We start from the raw sequence: 17831 nt of genomic DNA on the forward strand, positions 1-17831 counted from the left end.
TTTGACTTTTTAAATTAGCGATAAATATCAAATATTTAATTCTAACATGAACCTGTTTAGAAAAATGATCTTGTGAAAGCTTTTCTGGCACAGGTACTTTTTACCTAAAGGAAAATCCAAGCCATTTAATAGCAGAAAAAAAAAAAAAAAAAAAAACCAAAACAAAACAAAACCCTGGCAAATGATCACTGGGGCCAATGAGTCTAAATATCATTTTAAAACTTTCAACCTCTCTAATCCCTTCTCAGCAGGCATTTTTGCAAGGTGGCAATAAGGAGTCACCCTACCGAGAGTTCTGGAAAATGTCAGGTTTCTCTTTCCAAGCATTGCATGAGTCAGAGACTTTTCAAAACACAGTGACGTGAAGGCTTAGCAATGGATCAAGATATGTTGGGAATTGCTCTTTTTCCAAGAGCATCAGAAAAGCCTATGGCAAGACAGATCCCAGGCTCTTACAGCTTGCCTTTCTTAGGCAGGAGAAAATCAGGGCATAATTTCAAGGCCTGGAAAAATGACCAGTGATAGCTGCTATTCCTCATCTTCTCTTGGAAGAGACCCTACCAGCTTTATTTAGGACTAGCATGTTGGACCCTACCAGCAGAAAATAATTACCACAGGTACTCTCTACTTGATTGAAGGAACCACTTTTCTCCTGGAGACAATATTACAATAAACCAGACAGGTTAATTTCCTGGGTCCCTCTTTTATGACCAGTATCTTGACTGGCCCTCTTTCAGTTCTGTGCCTTGATTAAACTCAAGAGTTGAGGAGAGGCCAGTATAAGCATTGGATAGTTAGCATTCTGAAGGTTGGTGAGGTCTCAAAAATAACACTCAAGTCTATAAAATGATATTAACATGCATTTAATTAGTCTTAGACTGGGGAAAATAGTTAAAAAATAGTTAAGAAATCTAGGAGTCTATCCCCCCTTCCCACTGCCAGACCCAGATCTGAGATCTTTTTGACCATCACTAAACCAAAACCAGTCCTAGTTTTTTAAATAAGACCTGACATTTTCAAGTACTTATAACAAACAGACTAGTCACCATCCTTAGGACTTTATATGGACCATGTCATCTTGTCCTCATAATAATTCTGTGAGGTTCCTAAACCTAAGTGGGCAAGGGAGTCTCCATGGGAACTTTTAAAAGTGCTTTATTAGAAGTGTTTACACCTTCTCATGAAAGGTATTTTAATTTGGGGGCCAAAGATATTATATCTTAGTCTGTCCTTCCTCCATAAAAGCCCAGAGAGACATAAAATGACATAACCTGGTATTTCCCACATAGCTGGACCATAGATTAACAATCATCCCCTTGTTCAATGAAGGGTTTAGGATTAGGAATCAGATGCTTGGGGTTCATTTTATCTTTCCACTTTCTAGGTATTTAATTTCACATGTCACTGTGCTATACTAAAATCTGCTTGTGTGTAAAATGAGAAAAATAACCTAATTCTCGCACAGCTGCCCCAAGGGTTAGCTTAGTGTTGTTTTTTTTTTTATCACCTAGAATATGCAGCCTCTCAACCTTTATTCATTGGGTGAATGGAGAGATGGATTGATCTATAAATACACTTTCCACTTTCCCCATCTCATCTCCTGCTATTCCTCATTTCCATCAAATGTATCGATCTTGTTACTATTCTTCAAATACACCAAGTTTCTTCCCATTTCAAAGCCTTTATACTTTGCTCTTGGGCTACCTGAGTCCCTGGCTGATTCTTTTTTCAAATTTCAGCTTCTCTTCCAAAGGTATTTCCTGAACTCTACGTAAAATTGCCAATCTCTGCAACCTGTTAATATCAATGCTTATCCTGCTTTATTGTTTTTATAAATCTCAACACTGTAGATAATTATAGAATGTATTACTTACCAACTCGTTCACCAATAGCTTCCTCCCTAAAAAAGCATTGAAGCAAGGACTTTGTCCTGTTTAGCTTGCTGTGTGTTGCAAGGTAATGATTGATAAACAGCAAGATCTTACTGCATGGTACAGAGAACTACAGTCAATATCTTGTGATACACTATATAGTGGAAAAGAATATGAAAAGGAAAATATATGTGTAACTGAGTCACTTTGCTGTACACCAGAAATTAACACAACATGGTAAACCAACTATACTTCAATAAAATTTAAAAATTAAAAATTAAACTTAAAATTAATCTTGGAGTTTCCATTGTGGTACAGCAGAAACAAATCTGACTAGTAACCATGAGGTTGCAGGTTCGATCCCTGGCTTCGCTCAGTGGGTTAAGCATCCAGCATTGTCATGTGCTGTGGCGTAGCTTGCAGACACAGCTCAGATCCCACATCGCTGTGGCTGTGGCATAGGCATGCGGCTACAGCTCCGATTCGACCCCTAGCCTGGGAACTTCCATATGCCGTGGGTGTGGCCCTTAAAAAAAGCAAAAAATAAAAATTAACTTTTTAGCTAGAACACAGCCTCACACCATGCACAGAAATAAACTCAAAATGGCTTAAAGACTGAAACATAAGACAAGAAACCATAAAGACTTAAACGTAAGACAAGACATCTTCTCTCCTAGAAGAGAACATAGGCAAAGCATCCTCTGGCATCAAACCATACAAATGTTTTCTTAGGTCAGTCTCCCAAGGCAATAGAAATAAAAACAAAAATAAACCAATGGGACCTAATCAAACCTATAAGTTTTGTACAGCAAAGGAAACCATAAAAAAAAGAAAAGACAACTTACAGAATGGGAGAAAACAGTAGCAAACAATGTAACCAACAAAGGCTTAATCTCCAAAATATACAAACAACTTACACAACTCAACAGCAAAAAAAAAAAAAACCTAATTGAAAAATGGGCAAAAGACCTGAATAGACATTTCTCCAGACATACAGATGGCCAACAGGCACATGAAAAAACACTCAACATCACTAATTATTAGAGAAATGCAAATCAAACTACAATGAGGTACCATCTCACACCGGTCAGAATGGTCATCATTAATAAGACTACAAATAACAAATGCTGGAGAGGGTGTGGAGAAAGGGGAACTCTCTTGCACTGTTGGTAGGAATGTAAATTAGTACAACCACTACAGAAAACAGCATGGAGGTTCCTCAGAAAACTAAATATAGAACTACCATATGAGGAGTTCCTGTTGTGGCTCAGCAGTAACGAAACGGACTAGTATCCATGAGGATGCAGGTTCGATCCCTGGCTTTGCTTAGTGGGTTAAGTATCTGTTGTTACCATGAGCTGTGGTGTAGTTCACAAATGTGGATTGGATCTGGCGTTGCTGTGGCTGTGGCTATGGTGTAGGCTGGAAGCTACAGCTCCAATTCAACCCCTAGCCTGGGAACTTCCGTATGCTGAGGGTACAGCCCAAAAAAGACCAAAAAAAAAAAAAAAGAGAGAAAGAACAAACAAACTACCATATGATCCAGCAATCCCAATCCTGGTCATATATCCAGACAAAACTTTCATTCAAAAAGACACCTGCACCCCTATGTTCATTGCAGCACTGTTCACAACAGTCAAAATGTGTAAACTACTAATGTCCATCAACAGATGAATGGATTAAGAAGACGCGGTACATATACACAATGGAATACCACTCAGCCATAATAAAGAACAAGATAATGCCATTTTCAGCAACATGTAGGAACTAGACATTCTCATATTAATTGAAGGAAGTCAGAAAGAGAAAGATAGATACCATAAGATATCACAAATATGGAATCTAAAATATGACACTAAACCTATCTACAGAACAGAAACAGACTCACAGACATGGACAGCAGACTTGTGATTGCCGAGGGGGAGGGGGAGGAGGAGGGAATGGGATGGACTGAGTTCAGAGTTAATAGACACTAACTGTTACATTTAGAATGGATAGACAATGAGGTCCTACTGTATAGCACAGGGAACTATGTCCAATCACTTATGCTGGAACATGATGAAAGATAATATGAGAAAGAAAGTGTGTATATGACTGGGTCACTTTGCTGTGCAGCAGAAATTGACAGAACAATTTAAATCAACTATAATAAAAATTTTTTAAACTTTTAAAGTTTAGTATATTGAAAAAAAAATTAATTAGCAATTGTTATGAATGCTCCCTTCCTAACTCACAGATTCACACCTGTGAACTGGTAGATGTTTAAAGAGTTGAACATGCAAGCTGGATGGAGATTTTTTTCATTGCTGGTTCTAATGGATATTGTTGAAGAAAAAGCGTGACCTAATTTAAAGGCAAGTGAAGCTCTTTCGCACAGAATTTGATACATATCTCAAAAAGAACTGTTCTCTGAACACTTTGGAACAGATAAGTACGAAGAGTTATATTGTCATTTCCATTTCATGATAACTCCAAAAAAGTGAGTTTGTAACATGCTGTTTTGATTACTAGTTTATGTAAGAGTTTATTAAGCTGATTCCAAAGCAATATGTTCCAAAGTGGTTTATATGAGGACACTAATAATGCAGCATACCAAGCAAATAGACCAACTGTTATTTGGGCTGCTAACATGAATCGTTTCCATTGTCATTTTGAAGACTCTCCAAATTCTTAAGTCTATTATGGCTCAGGAAAAGCAAGAGTTCCAAATTCACAAATCAAGTCAAAGGCGAGGTCATCAAATGCAAGGATTTCTTTCACCCCTTATCTCAAGAGTCCTTCCAAAGACTTCACTGATTTTTATCTGATAATCAAAGCAGTAGATAAATGGAAAAAGCATCAATCAACCTTCCTCCACTTATTTGAAGGCACCTGACAAACTTTGTTTCTTAAGAGAATGAGAGTGGCAGAAACTTCTTTATCCACAACTAAAATGCTCACAGGGTCTAAAAGGCATTTAGGAGATGTTTACTTGTAAGTTAATAGATATCCTTGAATTACTTCCCAATTATTGCATAAATTTCCTGGTATGTAACATGAGCAGATTCTTACAGGATTCCTGAATAGTCGAGAATATCATAAGATTTAAAGTTAGTTCTGTTCTAAACCTACTATAGGTCTCCTCTAGGAGTAAAGCACAAATTAGTCCTCATTTATAAAAGAACAATTATGAAATTATAGAACAGTATATATATAAAGTATGTTATAAAGTTTTCTTAATTGTTCTATATATATGTTATATATTATACACACACACACACACACAACAAGCACAGGCAACTATATTCAATACCTGTAATAAATCATAATGGAAAAGAATAATGAAAAGAATAAACATACATATATATCTGAACGCTTTGCTATATACCTAAAACTGATACAATATCTTGAATCAACTATACTTAAATTAAAAAAAAAAAAAACCTTAAATGGAGGATAGCAAAATAGTGATTAAATAAATAGACCCATAGATAAGCCTGAAGTAGTCAATGTGATCTTCAAAAGTTGATTTCCTTCATAAACTTTTCAGAGGTAAATTTATATGTTCATTATTTGGACCATGATATGAGAAGAACTGAAGAAGGAGAAACTAGAAATCAGTCAATAATAAATATTTATTGAGCAGCTACTGTGTATCCAGAAGGACCTTTGGGGATACAGATATGTCTCCATTAGGCAAAAAGTTGTCAAGAGAAACATAGGCAGCAAAAGCCAAGTTTAAACAAGTTTAATATCTAAATAAGTTTAAGTATTGGGGATCTGGAATGGTTAGGAGAGTTGCTGAGGAAGGAAGGAGTGGATGGTTTGAAGGGAGGAGAATGAAAAGGTAAAGACAGAAGGGAGAGGTGATGAGTAAGGAAATCTGTAGACAGATATGGCCCTCAACTCCAAGGAGATTTCCAAGCTTCAGATTACCCATGAGAACTGTGAGAAATGATTACAAATACATAAAAGGAGAAGAGAGGAGAGTCAGACTAAGTGCAAGAAAGAGAGAAACACTGTGCTGAGAGCACTGTTCCTTCTTTCCTTCTTTTGACAAATACTTGTTGAGTACATACTTCTAAGAGCTAGCAACAATTCCAAGACACTAGGTCTGTGGTAGCTGACAACAAACTACTGCCCTCATGCAGCTTCCACTCAGTGCAGAAAAAGCAGTGAAAGGAATGAGTTTTTTGGTTTTTTTTTTTTTTTTAAGATGTCAGGAAGGGAATGGAAAGAGGAAAGAAAAAAGAAAGTCTATAATATTTTTATAGCATACACTCCCCACCTTTCTTTGAAAGGCTGCTATTTGTTTTTAGATTTATTATTGACAAAAATTGACTGATTAATGTCTTAAAATTAACCTTGATTATGTGCATTCTTAGTGCCCTTATTTTGACTTAGGTAGGGTACAGAGTTTGTCATTTTAGAACAAGTCAACACTTGATTTAAAATTGCATATTTAGAAGAATATATCTTGGGAAAAAAAATGAATCCTAAATATGTATTACAGCGAAAGACCAGAATTTTCATAGGATTCAGACATGGGTTTATTTGTTGTAAATCTTCTCATAATACTCCTCAACAGTTCACCTCTTCTCATTCAATTTTCTTACTATTTTTCTGTCATCGCAATAAATGTCAGAGTCATCTGCGACTTTACTTTTCCCAATATTGACTCTATAGCATTCCTTTTGTACATATTTTATATTGTCCACTGACATTGCTTATTAGCCCTAGACCTAATTCTTCTCTAATTAACACAATAGTTTCCAGTGTTCCCTTCTGCCAATCACAGAATTGTGGCACCTAAAGGGACTCTGCTTAGCATTGTAACCATCAAAGTCATCTGGGCGTCTTTTTCCTGATCGATTCTGCTAAAGCAGGCACTTACAGTATTCTCTAATAAAAATCCTTCCGTGACTTACTGCAACCCCCTGAAGACTGTCCAGACTCCTTTTTTGAGTATTTAAGACTGTCTATGTATTTTTTTTAAGCACCAACATGGTTTTCAATATTATGTTTCCTATTCATCAACTGAAAAGTATTCTTTGAGCCACTCTGTGATTTAAGCTGTGCTAGAAGCTTAAGATACAAGGATAAACAAGTCACAGCCCTGTCCTCTAGCAGCCCCAGTTTCATGGGCTGTGAGCGGAGCAGGAGCTGGGACACTTACATGAATAACCTATTGTGTGTTCAGAGTGGTGGCAACAGAGGCTGCCCAAAGAGCACCAGCCTCAAGCATCCAATCCTGTTATTTTGCTTACCTTGCTTCATCAATGAAGATTATATTGGGTTGTTACTAAAACATGGCCCACTCTTGCCAATTCTTGGTCACTTTGTTCATGACCTTTCTTCTCAGTGAAATGTCTTTCCTCAGCTTTTCTGCAAATGCAAATACATTGGTCTTTCAAAGACTAGATCAGATGCCAAAAAATCCACAATGCTTTCTTTCCTTAGTTTTCTTGTCTTAATATCGCTTATTTGAATTTCCAGGGCACTTTAGTTATATTTCTGTTCTTATTTTAATCACATCAGTGCTTGTACTAGAGTTTATTATCAAAGTCATGTCTCATACTACAATTGTCTACCTCTTAAGAACAACAACTGTGGAGTTCCCGTCGTGGCGCAGTGGTTAACGAATCCGACTAGGAACCATGAGGTTGCGGGCTCGGTCCCTGAGCTTGCTCAGTGGGTTAACTACCCGGCGTGGTGTAGGTTGCAGACGCGGCTCGGATCCCGCGTTGCTGTGGCTCTGGCGTAGGCCGGTGGCTACAGCTCCGATTCAACCCCTAGCCTGGGAACCTCCATATGCTGTGGGGGCGGCCCAAGAAATAGCAACAACAACAACAGAAAAAAAAAGACAAAAAAAAAAGAACAGCAACTGTGATATATACACACACGTAGTATATATGTATATCCCTTCCCTTATGAAGTGTTCAACAAATGTTTCCCCCAGCTAAAATAACAGGGAATAAATTGTACACCAAACAATTGTAAAGCAGAAAAACGAGGGGATTAACTGTACAGTTTGATCCCCACACACTTGTGGTAAAACAACTACATAAATTACTGTAAAAGTTCAAAAATTCACGACAGTAGAGGGAACAGCTACCACTATCTGACTAGGATCTCAGGCTTGAAGGGGTTAAGCAGATCTATCCACAAAGGGAAAAAATGGTTCTTCATTTGCCTTCATTAAAGACTAATTTTAGGTCTCTTAGTAATTAAATGAACACATTGTTTATGCTCCATACACTTTCTGCCCTGAGTCTTGGAAAATACATGAAATTTCCAAGAATTAAAGTTTCCATTAACACAAGAGCCAAATCAGGAGGCTTGACCTGTGGGAGTAAGCACATTTGTCTTTGCTGGCTCCTTTTCAAAACGTTATAGAAAGATATTTACTGTATAAGCTTTCTTGCGCGCAATTGCTCTGTTTTATCATTCAGGCCATCTAGACAAGATGGAGAAGCTGCAACATTTCAGAAAGCAACCAATTACTGAAGAACGACGGTTTGAGTTCTAAAGTGTTGACAGCAGTCCTGTTTAGGGTAAAAAAAATTTTATTGGAAGAAACTTTGAGTGTTTTTTCTTTCTTTCTTTTTCTTTTTTTGGTCCCTGAGAACTAGCTTCGGTTGACGAAGAAATATACGTAGGGGTTTTGGTTTTCAGAACATCTTTCACTTGTATCACCCCTACTAGACAGGAATTTAATGTAAATAAGTATGTGTGCGCACAGTCTGGACGTCTCAGAGACTATTTTCTGGTCTCTATATCTGGTTTTATTCAATCTTAAGTAGCACAGTTATCTACCCAGGTTTAAAAAAAAAAAAAATCTCTTTACGTCAGTGAACTCAGAAAGTTCGTTCCCCTGAGTAGGGAGCCTTTTAAAGACGTGCATGTCACGCGGGCGGCAGGGGGTCGCAGCTACTGGGAAAAGGAGCTGGTCCTACAGGCCCCGCCCTCCCCCCCGTCGCCCCTCCTCCTGGCTGGCTCCCTACCTCCCAGGACTCGCCTTCCCAGCCAATCCCTCCCGCCCCCATCTGGGCAATTTCGGCGGCCTCAGAGGTCTGGGGCGCGTCAAAGCCCGAACTGGGAGGCTGACTTGTGGAGCATCACCCCCAGCTCCTCTCCCCCAGCCCCTCCTCCGCCACCGGCAGTGGCCGGGAATAGAACCGAGCAGGGGGAGGGGAAGAGCTATACCCATCCCCCTTCCTCCAGCCCTCCCCGCGTTTAGATTCACTTGCACCTTTTATTATTTTAACTCTTCTCCCTAGGACACGCGGTCCCCGGAACTGTCCCTCCGGCAGTCGCGGCCCCTGCTCCCGCGCGCCGAGATGGGACATCGAGGGACCTGCCCGCGAGGCGTGTGCGGAGAGATGCGGCCGCCGCGCCAGCTGCCCAGAGTCTGTAAGTTTCAACGCTCCTCCAGGGTAGGGGAGGGGGGTGCTGTCCGCGCCCCGACAAATGATTTAAAATGCAAAACACGGGAGAGGTTTAAGCGTCGGATGGATTTTTCGGGGCACACTCTTTTAATTAACTCTATCCGCAGCCCGAAGGCTATCCGGGTTTTTCCTGCAGCTTGTATGTTTGATCCCTTCGTCGTAAAGTTTTCAAGTTATAGAGTTCCAATGGGGAATTCTTTTTTTCTTTTTCTTTTTCTTTCTTTCTTTTTCTTTCTTTCTTTCTTTCTTTCTTTCTTTCTTTCTTTCTTTCTTTCTTTCTTTCTTTCTTTCTTTCTTTTTCTTCCTTTCTTTCTTTCTTTCTTAAATGCAACTCACTTCTTTCTTGTCTGAAATACTTTTTCGTGATTTTCAAGTTACATAGCACATAACTTATTATTTTGTCGAATTACACGAAACGTGTTATTTATACTGCGCAGGAGGCCACGGCCTTTTGCTCTGCCTATTTCTAAAAATATTGGAAAAAGAATTACCCCTCTTTACTTTCAGTATTGCTATATCATGTGAATACTTTAGTAAATAGATCAGATCGTGATACCCAGCTGGCCTTAATATTTCTCATAGACGCTGCGCGTTTGTATCCTTGCACTAATCAACAGACGCGGGTAATGTTAGAATTATCATTGAGCCTGCTGTTTACAGGACGGCTCCTGGTTTTGTTTAATTAAGGCTATGCCCTTATGTGTTCTAAGCGATAAGGAATATTAAAACAGTTCAGATTCATACCAATTAATTTCTCCGGGATCCCAGAAGTTAAGCGTTATCTAGACTCGATGAGTAAGATCATGCATTTAGCTTTGCACGTCACCTCGAATGTATAGACGCACCCCTTAATGCAAGGACTGAAGCGGTGAGGAAATGGGGAGAAAAGTTTTTTAATCTTCGTTTCCCTCCTGCAGGAGAGAAGGAGAGGCAGGTCAGAGACAGGTGTATAGGCTGGCTATGGTGACGGGACGATGTTGGCCAGAAAGAGCATCATCCCGGAGGAGTATGTGCTGGCGCGCATCGCGGCAGAGAACCTGCGCAAACCGCGCATCCGGGACCGCCTCCCCAAGGCCCGCTTCATCGCCAAGAGCGGGGCCTGCAACCTGGCGCACAAGAACATCCGGGAGCAAGGACGGTTCCTCCAGGACATCTTCACCACCTTGGTGGACCTGAAATGGCGCCACACGCTGGTCATCTTTACCATGTCGTTCCTCTGCAGCTGGCTGCTCTTCGCCATCATGTGGTGGCTGGTGGCCTTTGCCCATGGGGACATCTATGCTTACATGGAGAAAGGCGGGACAGAGAAGAGCGGTTTGGAGTCCACTGTGTGTGTGACGAATGTCAGGTAAGAAGGCAGTGGATGAGGCAGGGATGGAAACAGTACAGAAAAAAATATTGAACTGCCTTTTCTTCACTCTGCTGTTTTGTTATAAGTGGCCCAAGTTTGTTTTAGTACCTTCAGAAACAAACAAAAAAAAGTAAAACAAAACAAAAACAAGAAAATAACCTAACGCATTAAAGTCTTTTTAAGATCTTTTTAGATGCAGCTTGATGGAGGAGGAATCTTTGAAAATATAGAGTTTCAACACTCAGGCTGGCCTTGAAAATATTAAAATATTATACCGGCTATTTAAAAATGGTTGTGGTTCACAAGATTCCACAAAGTGTCCTTCTCAAAAAAAAAAAAAAAATGCACGTTCAGTTTTCAGCATGAAAAAGCTGCTGTCCATAGTTCCAGTATCCACAAGGAAATACCTCCGATCAACCAAAAATATTGTACAAATGCTAGTAATGTTTTTCCACGACTTCTCTTACTTGTGACATTTTCAGAAATCATGAGGAAAACGGGAAGACACTGGTGGAGAGATGTCCTAGCAAAAAAAATTACACTAGAAATTAAACAAATAAATATAAGCCCTTCTTTTTCAAGATTATCTTAAATAGCTGGTTGCTTGCATTGAATTCCAAAATTAAAAGTTATGCTAACATTCAGAACTAGAAAAAAATAATTTAATGGAAATTGCTCCAAATTTTTCATGGAATAGACTATGGAGAAGTGACTTAATGTTGTGGTTTTCTTTAAAAGTTTTAGTAGGACAGGAAGACATTTCTTAGACTGCCCTAATTTTGCTTTTTTTTCTCTATGTCATAAATATTCAAAGATAAGAAAAGTGAATTTTATTTCAGTGATTCTCATATTTTCACATGGCTTAAGAACATTGACTTGGGGCGATATGTCTTAATTATTTTGCTGGAAAATCAAAAGAGATAATTATGTAAAATGCAAAAATATTTACTTGAAGTGAAACATAATAATACTAGAAGCTTTTCCAGGATACTTTTTGAATAATATTACAATTCACATAATGCATATAGTAAAGTAACTTGAACAAGCACTAATTTTGTCAGGAAACTGTAAAGAACGAGACCTTTACTGACCCTGAAATCTCATGAAATTATCATACCACTGCAAGCGGCAGAAACCCAGACTGTAAACTATCCATCCTTCCATTCCCTGAGTAGCTGAGATGCCAGCATATCTAGGGGGCGGGGGAGAGGGGATACAGTATTTGTGCACAGAGATCATGTTACAGATTTCAGCTCAGATTTTGAGAGGAAACTATATTGAATTGATCCATTGGCTTTACCATTAGATATTATTTTCTTGTCTTAAACTTGCCATAAACCTTTGTCTCAAAGAAAATATACTATAGGTGGTCATTAGTACACCAAATAAAGGAAACAACTAAAATACTGTGTTTAACAGTATTTGTAGGTCAAATATCATTATAATATTTCTCTTTAAGAAATTTATTGGCACTGATATTTGTGAATCTTTTTTCTATCAAAATACGTTTTTAATGAACATGGAGTAGATACTCATAAAAAGATGAGAGAAACAAAAGGTAAACCTGGAAAAATAAATGACAGCTGTTATTCACAAGACCAAAATGTGGACTTTTCCTGTGGAAAATAAGGTATTAAGCAGTTTATTAGAGACATATCATCAAAAGTGGTATCTTTTCAATGGTTTTATTTTTATAAACTTGATAGAGCGCACTAGCTTTTAAAAGCTATTTTACTACTAGCTCTTATTTTTCCATAAGATGTGTTCTGTGGGATGTTCATTCTGAAGGAGTCCTGCTTGTGTGATTACTCAATTCACTGTGAGAAAGTGTCGCCAATATAATGAGACAAAGTCGATTTTATCAGCATGACAATTTTAGCATTTTAAGTTGCACTTCTTGCCTAAAAAAAATATTACTTGACATCTTTTATGGTGAAAATCTTACTGGTTTTATTTTATATGATATGGAACTACTTACACTTCAGAGCAACATAGAGATTAATCATAACAAACTGAACATAATACATAAGCCCCCCCCCAAAAAATAGAAACAGAAAATTTTCTATTTTCTCCCAAAGGGGATTTAAAAGATGAACAATAATATGTGAAATTCTTTGCATTTCCTTTCCTTTCATAAGTTCAATGTCCTCCCTTATCACCAAAACTGAAAACAACCCATTGTAATACTCTCCTGTATGTCCAACTAACATTTGCCATTCTCCTTCTAGGCTGGTTCACTTTTCCTTTCATGTGGATGCCTTTCTAACATGAGTTAGGAAATAAACCAAGCTACTTCCTCTTACCATTCAGTCCAGCTCCTTCTGTAGCAGAACAAATGAGCAGCTAAACACTTTGATCTCTTGAGACTGTTTTGTACAACAGGTATCCATAAAAGGCTGGGTCTTGCAACATGTAATGTTTGGAAGTAAGTTCTTTCCTAAAATAAACAATATACAAAATATGGCACGTGAATAGTCTCTTAAGCCATGAAAATGAAACCTCTGAGCATATTCATCATTACACTGTTCCCTAAAGCAAGTATATGTTATTAGAAATCAGTGTTGTGTTTGTGTCCCTTTTCTGGGGTATGTTCTTATTCTTTGCCATGTTTTTGGACCATATGATATATCTAGTGTGTAGCTAGTGCAGAAAGCAATTATTGTAGTTTCCATGAATTTTTTAGCAACAAAAGGGGTAAAAGATGCAATTTTCACACTCCATTTAAAAGTTAATTAAAGGAATCATCTGTGACATCAACTGTACTTCAATTTTAAAAAAATAAAAATCCATGATTATGAGACTGAATAGAAAGAAAATCATCTGTATGTGCTTACCACTCAGTCCCACCAAAGTGTAGTGTGTAGACTCAACACTCAGATATTTAAACATTTTCTCACTCTTTGTGTGTGTGGAGTTAATAGACAGCTAATACTTTAACAGATGGCCAATCTTCTATAAAATTAGAAAAGTCCAAAATTAGGATTGGGGGCAAACGAAGACTGAGACTGTTTCTATTAAGAAGCCAGAACAGTGTAGGATATGTAGTTACGTGAGTAAGTTAAGAATAACCAATTGTGGTGCTTCTCAACCACGGAGATAAGTCAGAGTCTTCTGCAAGCGTTTCAAAAGTCTTAGCCCAGGTCCACCCTGAAACTACCAAACCAGTGTTTACACTGAGATCAGGAAGAGAAGCACAGTTTGAAAAGGCTTCCCAAGAAAAACCCTAACATTTGTTAGCCCCTCCCTGTGCCTCTTTCAGTAACTAGGCCAGAATTGAGAGGATTCAAGTTATTATTAATTATATGATCTTGACACAGTCAGTTACTAATCTCTACCTCAAATCTTTCCTTTAATAGCTTCAGTATTCTCTAGATAACAAAATGAGACAATGAGAAAACAGAGTTCCTTTCAAATGGCACCACATTCTTTTTTTAAAAATATAACACTCTCTCTATGTAAGGTATGCAATCACTGTTCACTAATGAATATGATTTGAAAGGTTATAAATAACAAAAAGTTCTCTTATTACTCAGTATGTTCCATATGACTCAGGTCACTTGAACACACATAGGCAATAAATAATGGTTATCGACCTGGAAGAACGTTTCACAAAGTAAACTATGCCTTCATGAAAGTGAAGTATTTCACAAAGTAAAATAAGCCTATTAATATGAATGTGTCTATTTATTATTTTAATGCTTTCACATGAATAGGTCCATCATTTCATGGTTTGAAGCATTGATAGTAGTGTATCCGAGAAGCCTGGAAGTAAGATACATGCAGAGGGAGAGAGAGAAAATGTATAAGTGTGTTTGGAGTCAGGCATTTGATATGTTACTTTGGCTAAGTATTTCCAAAAGCAATAAATAACCTTTGGACATAAATAATTGATGGATAAAGAAGACGTGGTATAGAAAAGAAACTCATGGACTTGGAGAACAGACTTGTGGTGGGAGTGGGGTAGACTGGGAGTCTGGGGTTAATAGATGAAAACTATTGCATTTGGAGTGGATGAGCAATGAGATCCTGCTGTATAGCACAGGGAACTAGTTGCTTATGATGGAACATGATAGAAGATAATGTGAGAAAAAGAATGTATATATATGTGTGACTGGGTCACTTTGCTGTAAGTGGAAATTGACAGAACACTGTAAACCAACTAAATGGAAAAATAAAAATCATCTTAAAAAAAAAGATGTGGTAGATGCAGATATCTACATGTGTGTCTGTGTATACATATGTTGTATGTATGTGTGTATATACAATATATATGTGTGTGTGTATATATATATGGAGTATTACTCAGCCGTAAATGAGAATGAAATAATGTCATTTGCAGCAACGTGGATGAACCTAGATATTATCATTCTAAGTAAAGCAAGTCACATGAAGACAAATATCATCTGATATCCCTTATATGTGGAATCTAAAAAAAAAGTACAAATGAACTTATTTATGAAACAGAAATAGACTCACAGACATAAAAACAAATGTATGGTTACCAAAGGGGAAAGGGAGGGGAGGTAAATTAGAAGTTTGGGATAAACATATAAACACTACTATATATAAAGTAGATAAGCAAGAAGGACCTACTGTATAGCACAGGGAACTAAGCTGAATATCTTTTTGGTTTTGTTTTATTAAAGTATAGTTGATTTACAGTGTTCTCTAAATTTCTGCTGTATAGCAAAGTGACCCAGACATACATATATATATATATATACATTCTTTTCCCCATATTATCTCCTATCATGTCCTATCACAAGTGATTGAATGTAGTTCCCTGTGCTACATACATCAGGACCTCATTGCTTATCCGTTATGTATACATATATAAACTGAATCACTTTGCTGTATACCTGAAACTAACACAACATTGTAAATCAACTATACTTCGATACAAGGTACATTTTTCTTTAAATAGCCGTTGGAAGAAGAAAAAAAAATTCAGCATGTTATTTCATGATGGAAAACCTGATCTGATGGCATTGTGTTCTGATCTCATTTCTTACAGGTCTTTCACCTCTGCTTTCCTCTTCTCTATTGAAGTTCAAGTGACAATTGGCTTTGGAGGGAGAATGATGACAGAGGAATGCCCGCTGGCCATCACAGTCCTGATTCTCCAGAACATTGTGGGTTTGATCATCAATGCGGTCATGTTGGGCTGCATTTTCATGAAAACAGCCCAGGCTCACAGAAGGGCAGAAACCTTGATTTTCAGTCGCCATGCTGTCATCGCCGTCCGAAATGGCAAGCTGTGTTTCATGTTCCGTGTGGGCGACTTAAGGAAAAGCATGATCATCAGTGCCTCTGTGCGCATCCAGGTAGTCAAGAAAACCACGACACCGGAAGGGGAGGTGGTGCCTATTCACCAGCTGGACATTCCTGTTGATAACCCGCTTGAGAGTAATAACATTTTTCTGGTGGCCCCTTTGATCATCTGCCACGTGATTGACAAGCGCAGCCCCTTGTACGACATCTCAGCCACTGACCTCGCCAACCAAGACCTGGAGGTCATTGTGATCCTGGAGGGAGTGGTCGAAACGACGGGCATTACCACACAAGCGAGAACCTCCTACATCGCAGAGGAGATCCGATGGGGCCATCGCTTTGTGTCCATCGTCACGGAGGAGGAAGGGGTGTATTCTGTGGATTACTCCAAATTTGGCAACACGGTGAAGGTAGCTGCCCCGAGGTGCAGTGCCAGAGAGCTGGACGAGAAGCCTTCCATCCTTATTCAGACCCTCCAGAAGAGTGAACTGTCCCACCAGAACTCTCTGAGGAAGCGCAACTCCATGAGAAGAAACAATTCCATGAGGAGGAACAACTCCATCCGCCGGAACAACTCCTCCCTCATGGTGCCCAAGGTGCAGTTTATGACCCCAGAAGGAAATCAGAACACGTCAGAATCCTGACAGCAAGACAACCCCCCCCCCCCACAAAAGTCTTTTATGAGATGTTGAAGGATTTATGCAGGGCACAGACAGACTGCCCCAGGGCTGGCACACAGTCATTTGTCTTTCTAGATCTTCATGCACTAAATGATACTCATATTCCAACAGCAGTGCTTTCAGTGTCAATAAACAGTAACACAAAGTGGAGAGTTCATGGCTCACACTTGTTTCATCCATGCAGTGTTGGCAGTGATGGGCTTAAGTAGGAAATACCCTTGTGTCTCTCCATTTGAAACACAAGAATTATATTACATGCAGAGTAATATAGACCTTGGCTAGAAAAGCTGGCCAAGGAATGATTCTGCTTGAAATGCTCAGTGGGCGACACCACAGATCTCTCTGTTTCTGTTGTTGTCCACTCTAGAAATGTGAAAGAAGGGATCATGGGACCCAAAATCGTGGTTTTTTTCCTTATTTTGTCCATAAAAAAAAAAAAAAAAAAACTACACAGGGTAAGAAGCCTGAAGCAAAAACTGAAACGGCTTAATTCTAATCTATTTCTGAGTGGATTCTGTTCATTTGCTTGTTCCTCACAGTGACCTCCAAGGGTTTCTTGGCCACCTGTTGGCAGAACCGGCCAAGGAGCTTTGGAGAAGAGCTAAGAACATTCCTGTCTCATTCAGGACTGGATTCTCCAAAGTGACAGCTACTTCTTTTGGCTTCTGACTGCTTCTGAAGAGCCTCCACTGTATTGAATATTTCATTAAAATGAAATTTTTGTATTCACTTTAGTTTTGCCATTTCCCTTTCACGAAATTAAAGCTCAAGATTAAAGCCTTAGTTAAAGCTCAAGAAATAGACATTTTTAGAGGCGTGTAAAAGAGATATCACGGAGTGATGACACTCGCCTCTGAGATCTCTCTGAGGGGCCCTCCGTTTGAGATCTGTTGTTCCAAGGGAGCTACATTTTAAGATTTTCATTTTATTCCAAGTTTTAGAAAGTTCTCTTGTCTTTTCTAGTTGAGCTTAATATATCATGGAAATCCTATAAACTTTTTTTTTTGGATCTCCCACCTCCCATTTTAAAACTACACTTCCTTCTTAGTAATATTGGAATTCAGACCTATCATATAGAGATACAGCATTATCTCAATTGCTAAAGTGAGATTTTCTGTCAATGCTTGATCTAATCATCCTTAGTTCCTGCCTCTTCAAGAAGAGATGAGGGCACAGGGCCAAGTAAAGAGTTAATAACCAGCAGGTTTATTCTTATAGTTCACATAGTTAA

The 17831-nt window shown here is 38.6% G+C and overlaps 1 protein-coding gene across 1 annotated transcript; it reads left to right on the forward strand.

Annotated features, from left to right (window-relative positions):
* Positions 1–8868: 8868 nt before the first annotated feature.
* KCNJ8 (potassium inwardly rectifying channel subfamily J member 8) lies at positions 8869–17329 on the forward strand. Its single transcript, XM_047787430.1, has 3 exons — positions 8869–9263; positions 10216–10646; positions 15664–17329. The coding sequence occupies exons 2-3, from the start codon at positions 10273–10275 to the stop codon at positions 16562–16564; spliced, it is 1275 nt and encodes a 424-aa protein (XP_047643386.1). The 5' UTR covers positions 8869–9263; positions 10216–10272; the 3' UTR covers positions 16565–17329.
* The last annotated feature ends 502 nt before the right edge of the window (positions 17330–17831 follow it).

The sequence above is a fragment of the Phacochoerus africanus genome, chromosome 7 (genome assembly GCF_016906955.1).
Source record: "Phacochoerus africanus isolate WHEZ1 chromosome 7, ROS_Pafr_v1, whole genome shotgun sequence".
Taxonomy (NCBI): domain Eukaryota; kingdom Metazoa; phylum Chordata; class Mammalia; order Artiodactyla; family Suidae; genus Phacochoerus; species Phacochoerus africanus.

Excerpts from the sequence above, each read along its gene's own strand:
- KCNJ8 (XM_047787430.1), top strand. The coding sequence starts at position 10,273 with ATGTTGGCCAGAAAGAGCATCATCCCGGAGGAGTATGTGCTGGCGCGC. Across the intron at positions 10,647-15,663 it reads GTGTGTGTGACGAATGTCAG|GTCTTTCACCTCTGCTTTCC; the intron begins GTAAGAAGGCAG and ends CATTTCTTACAG.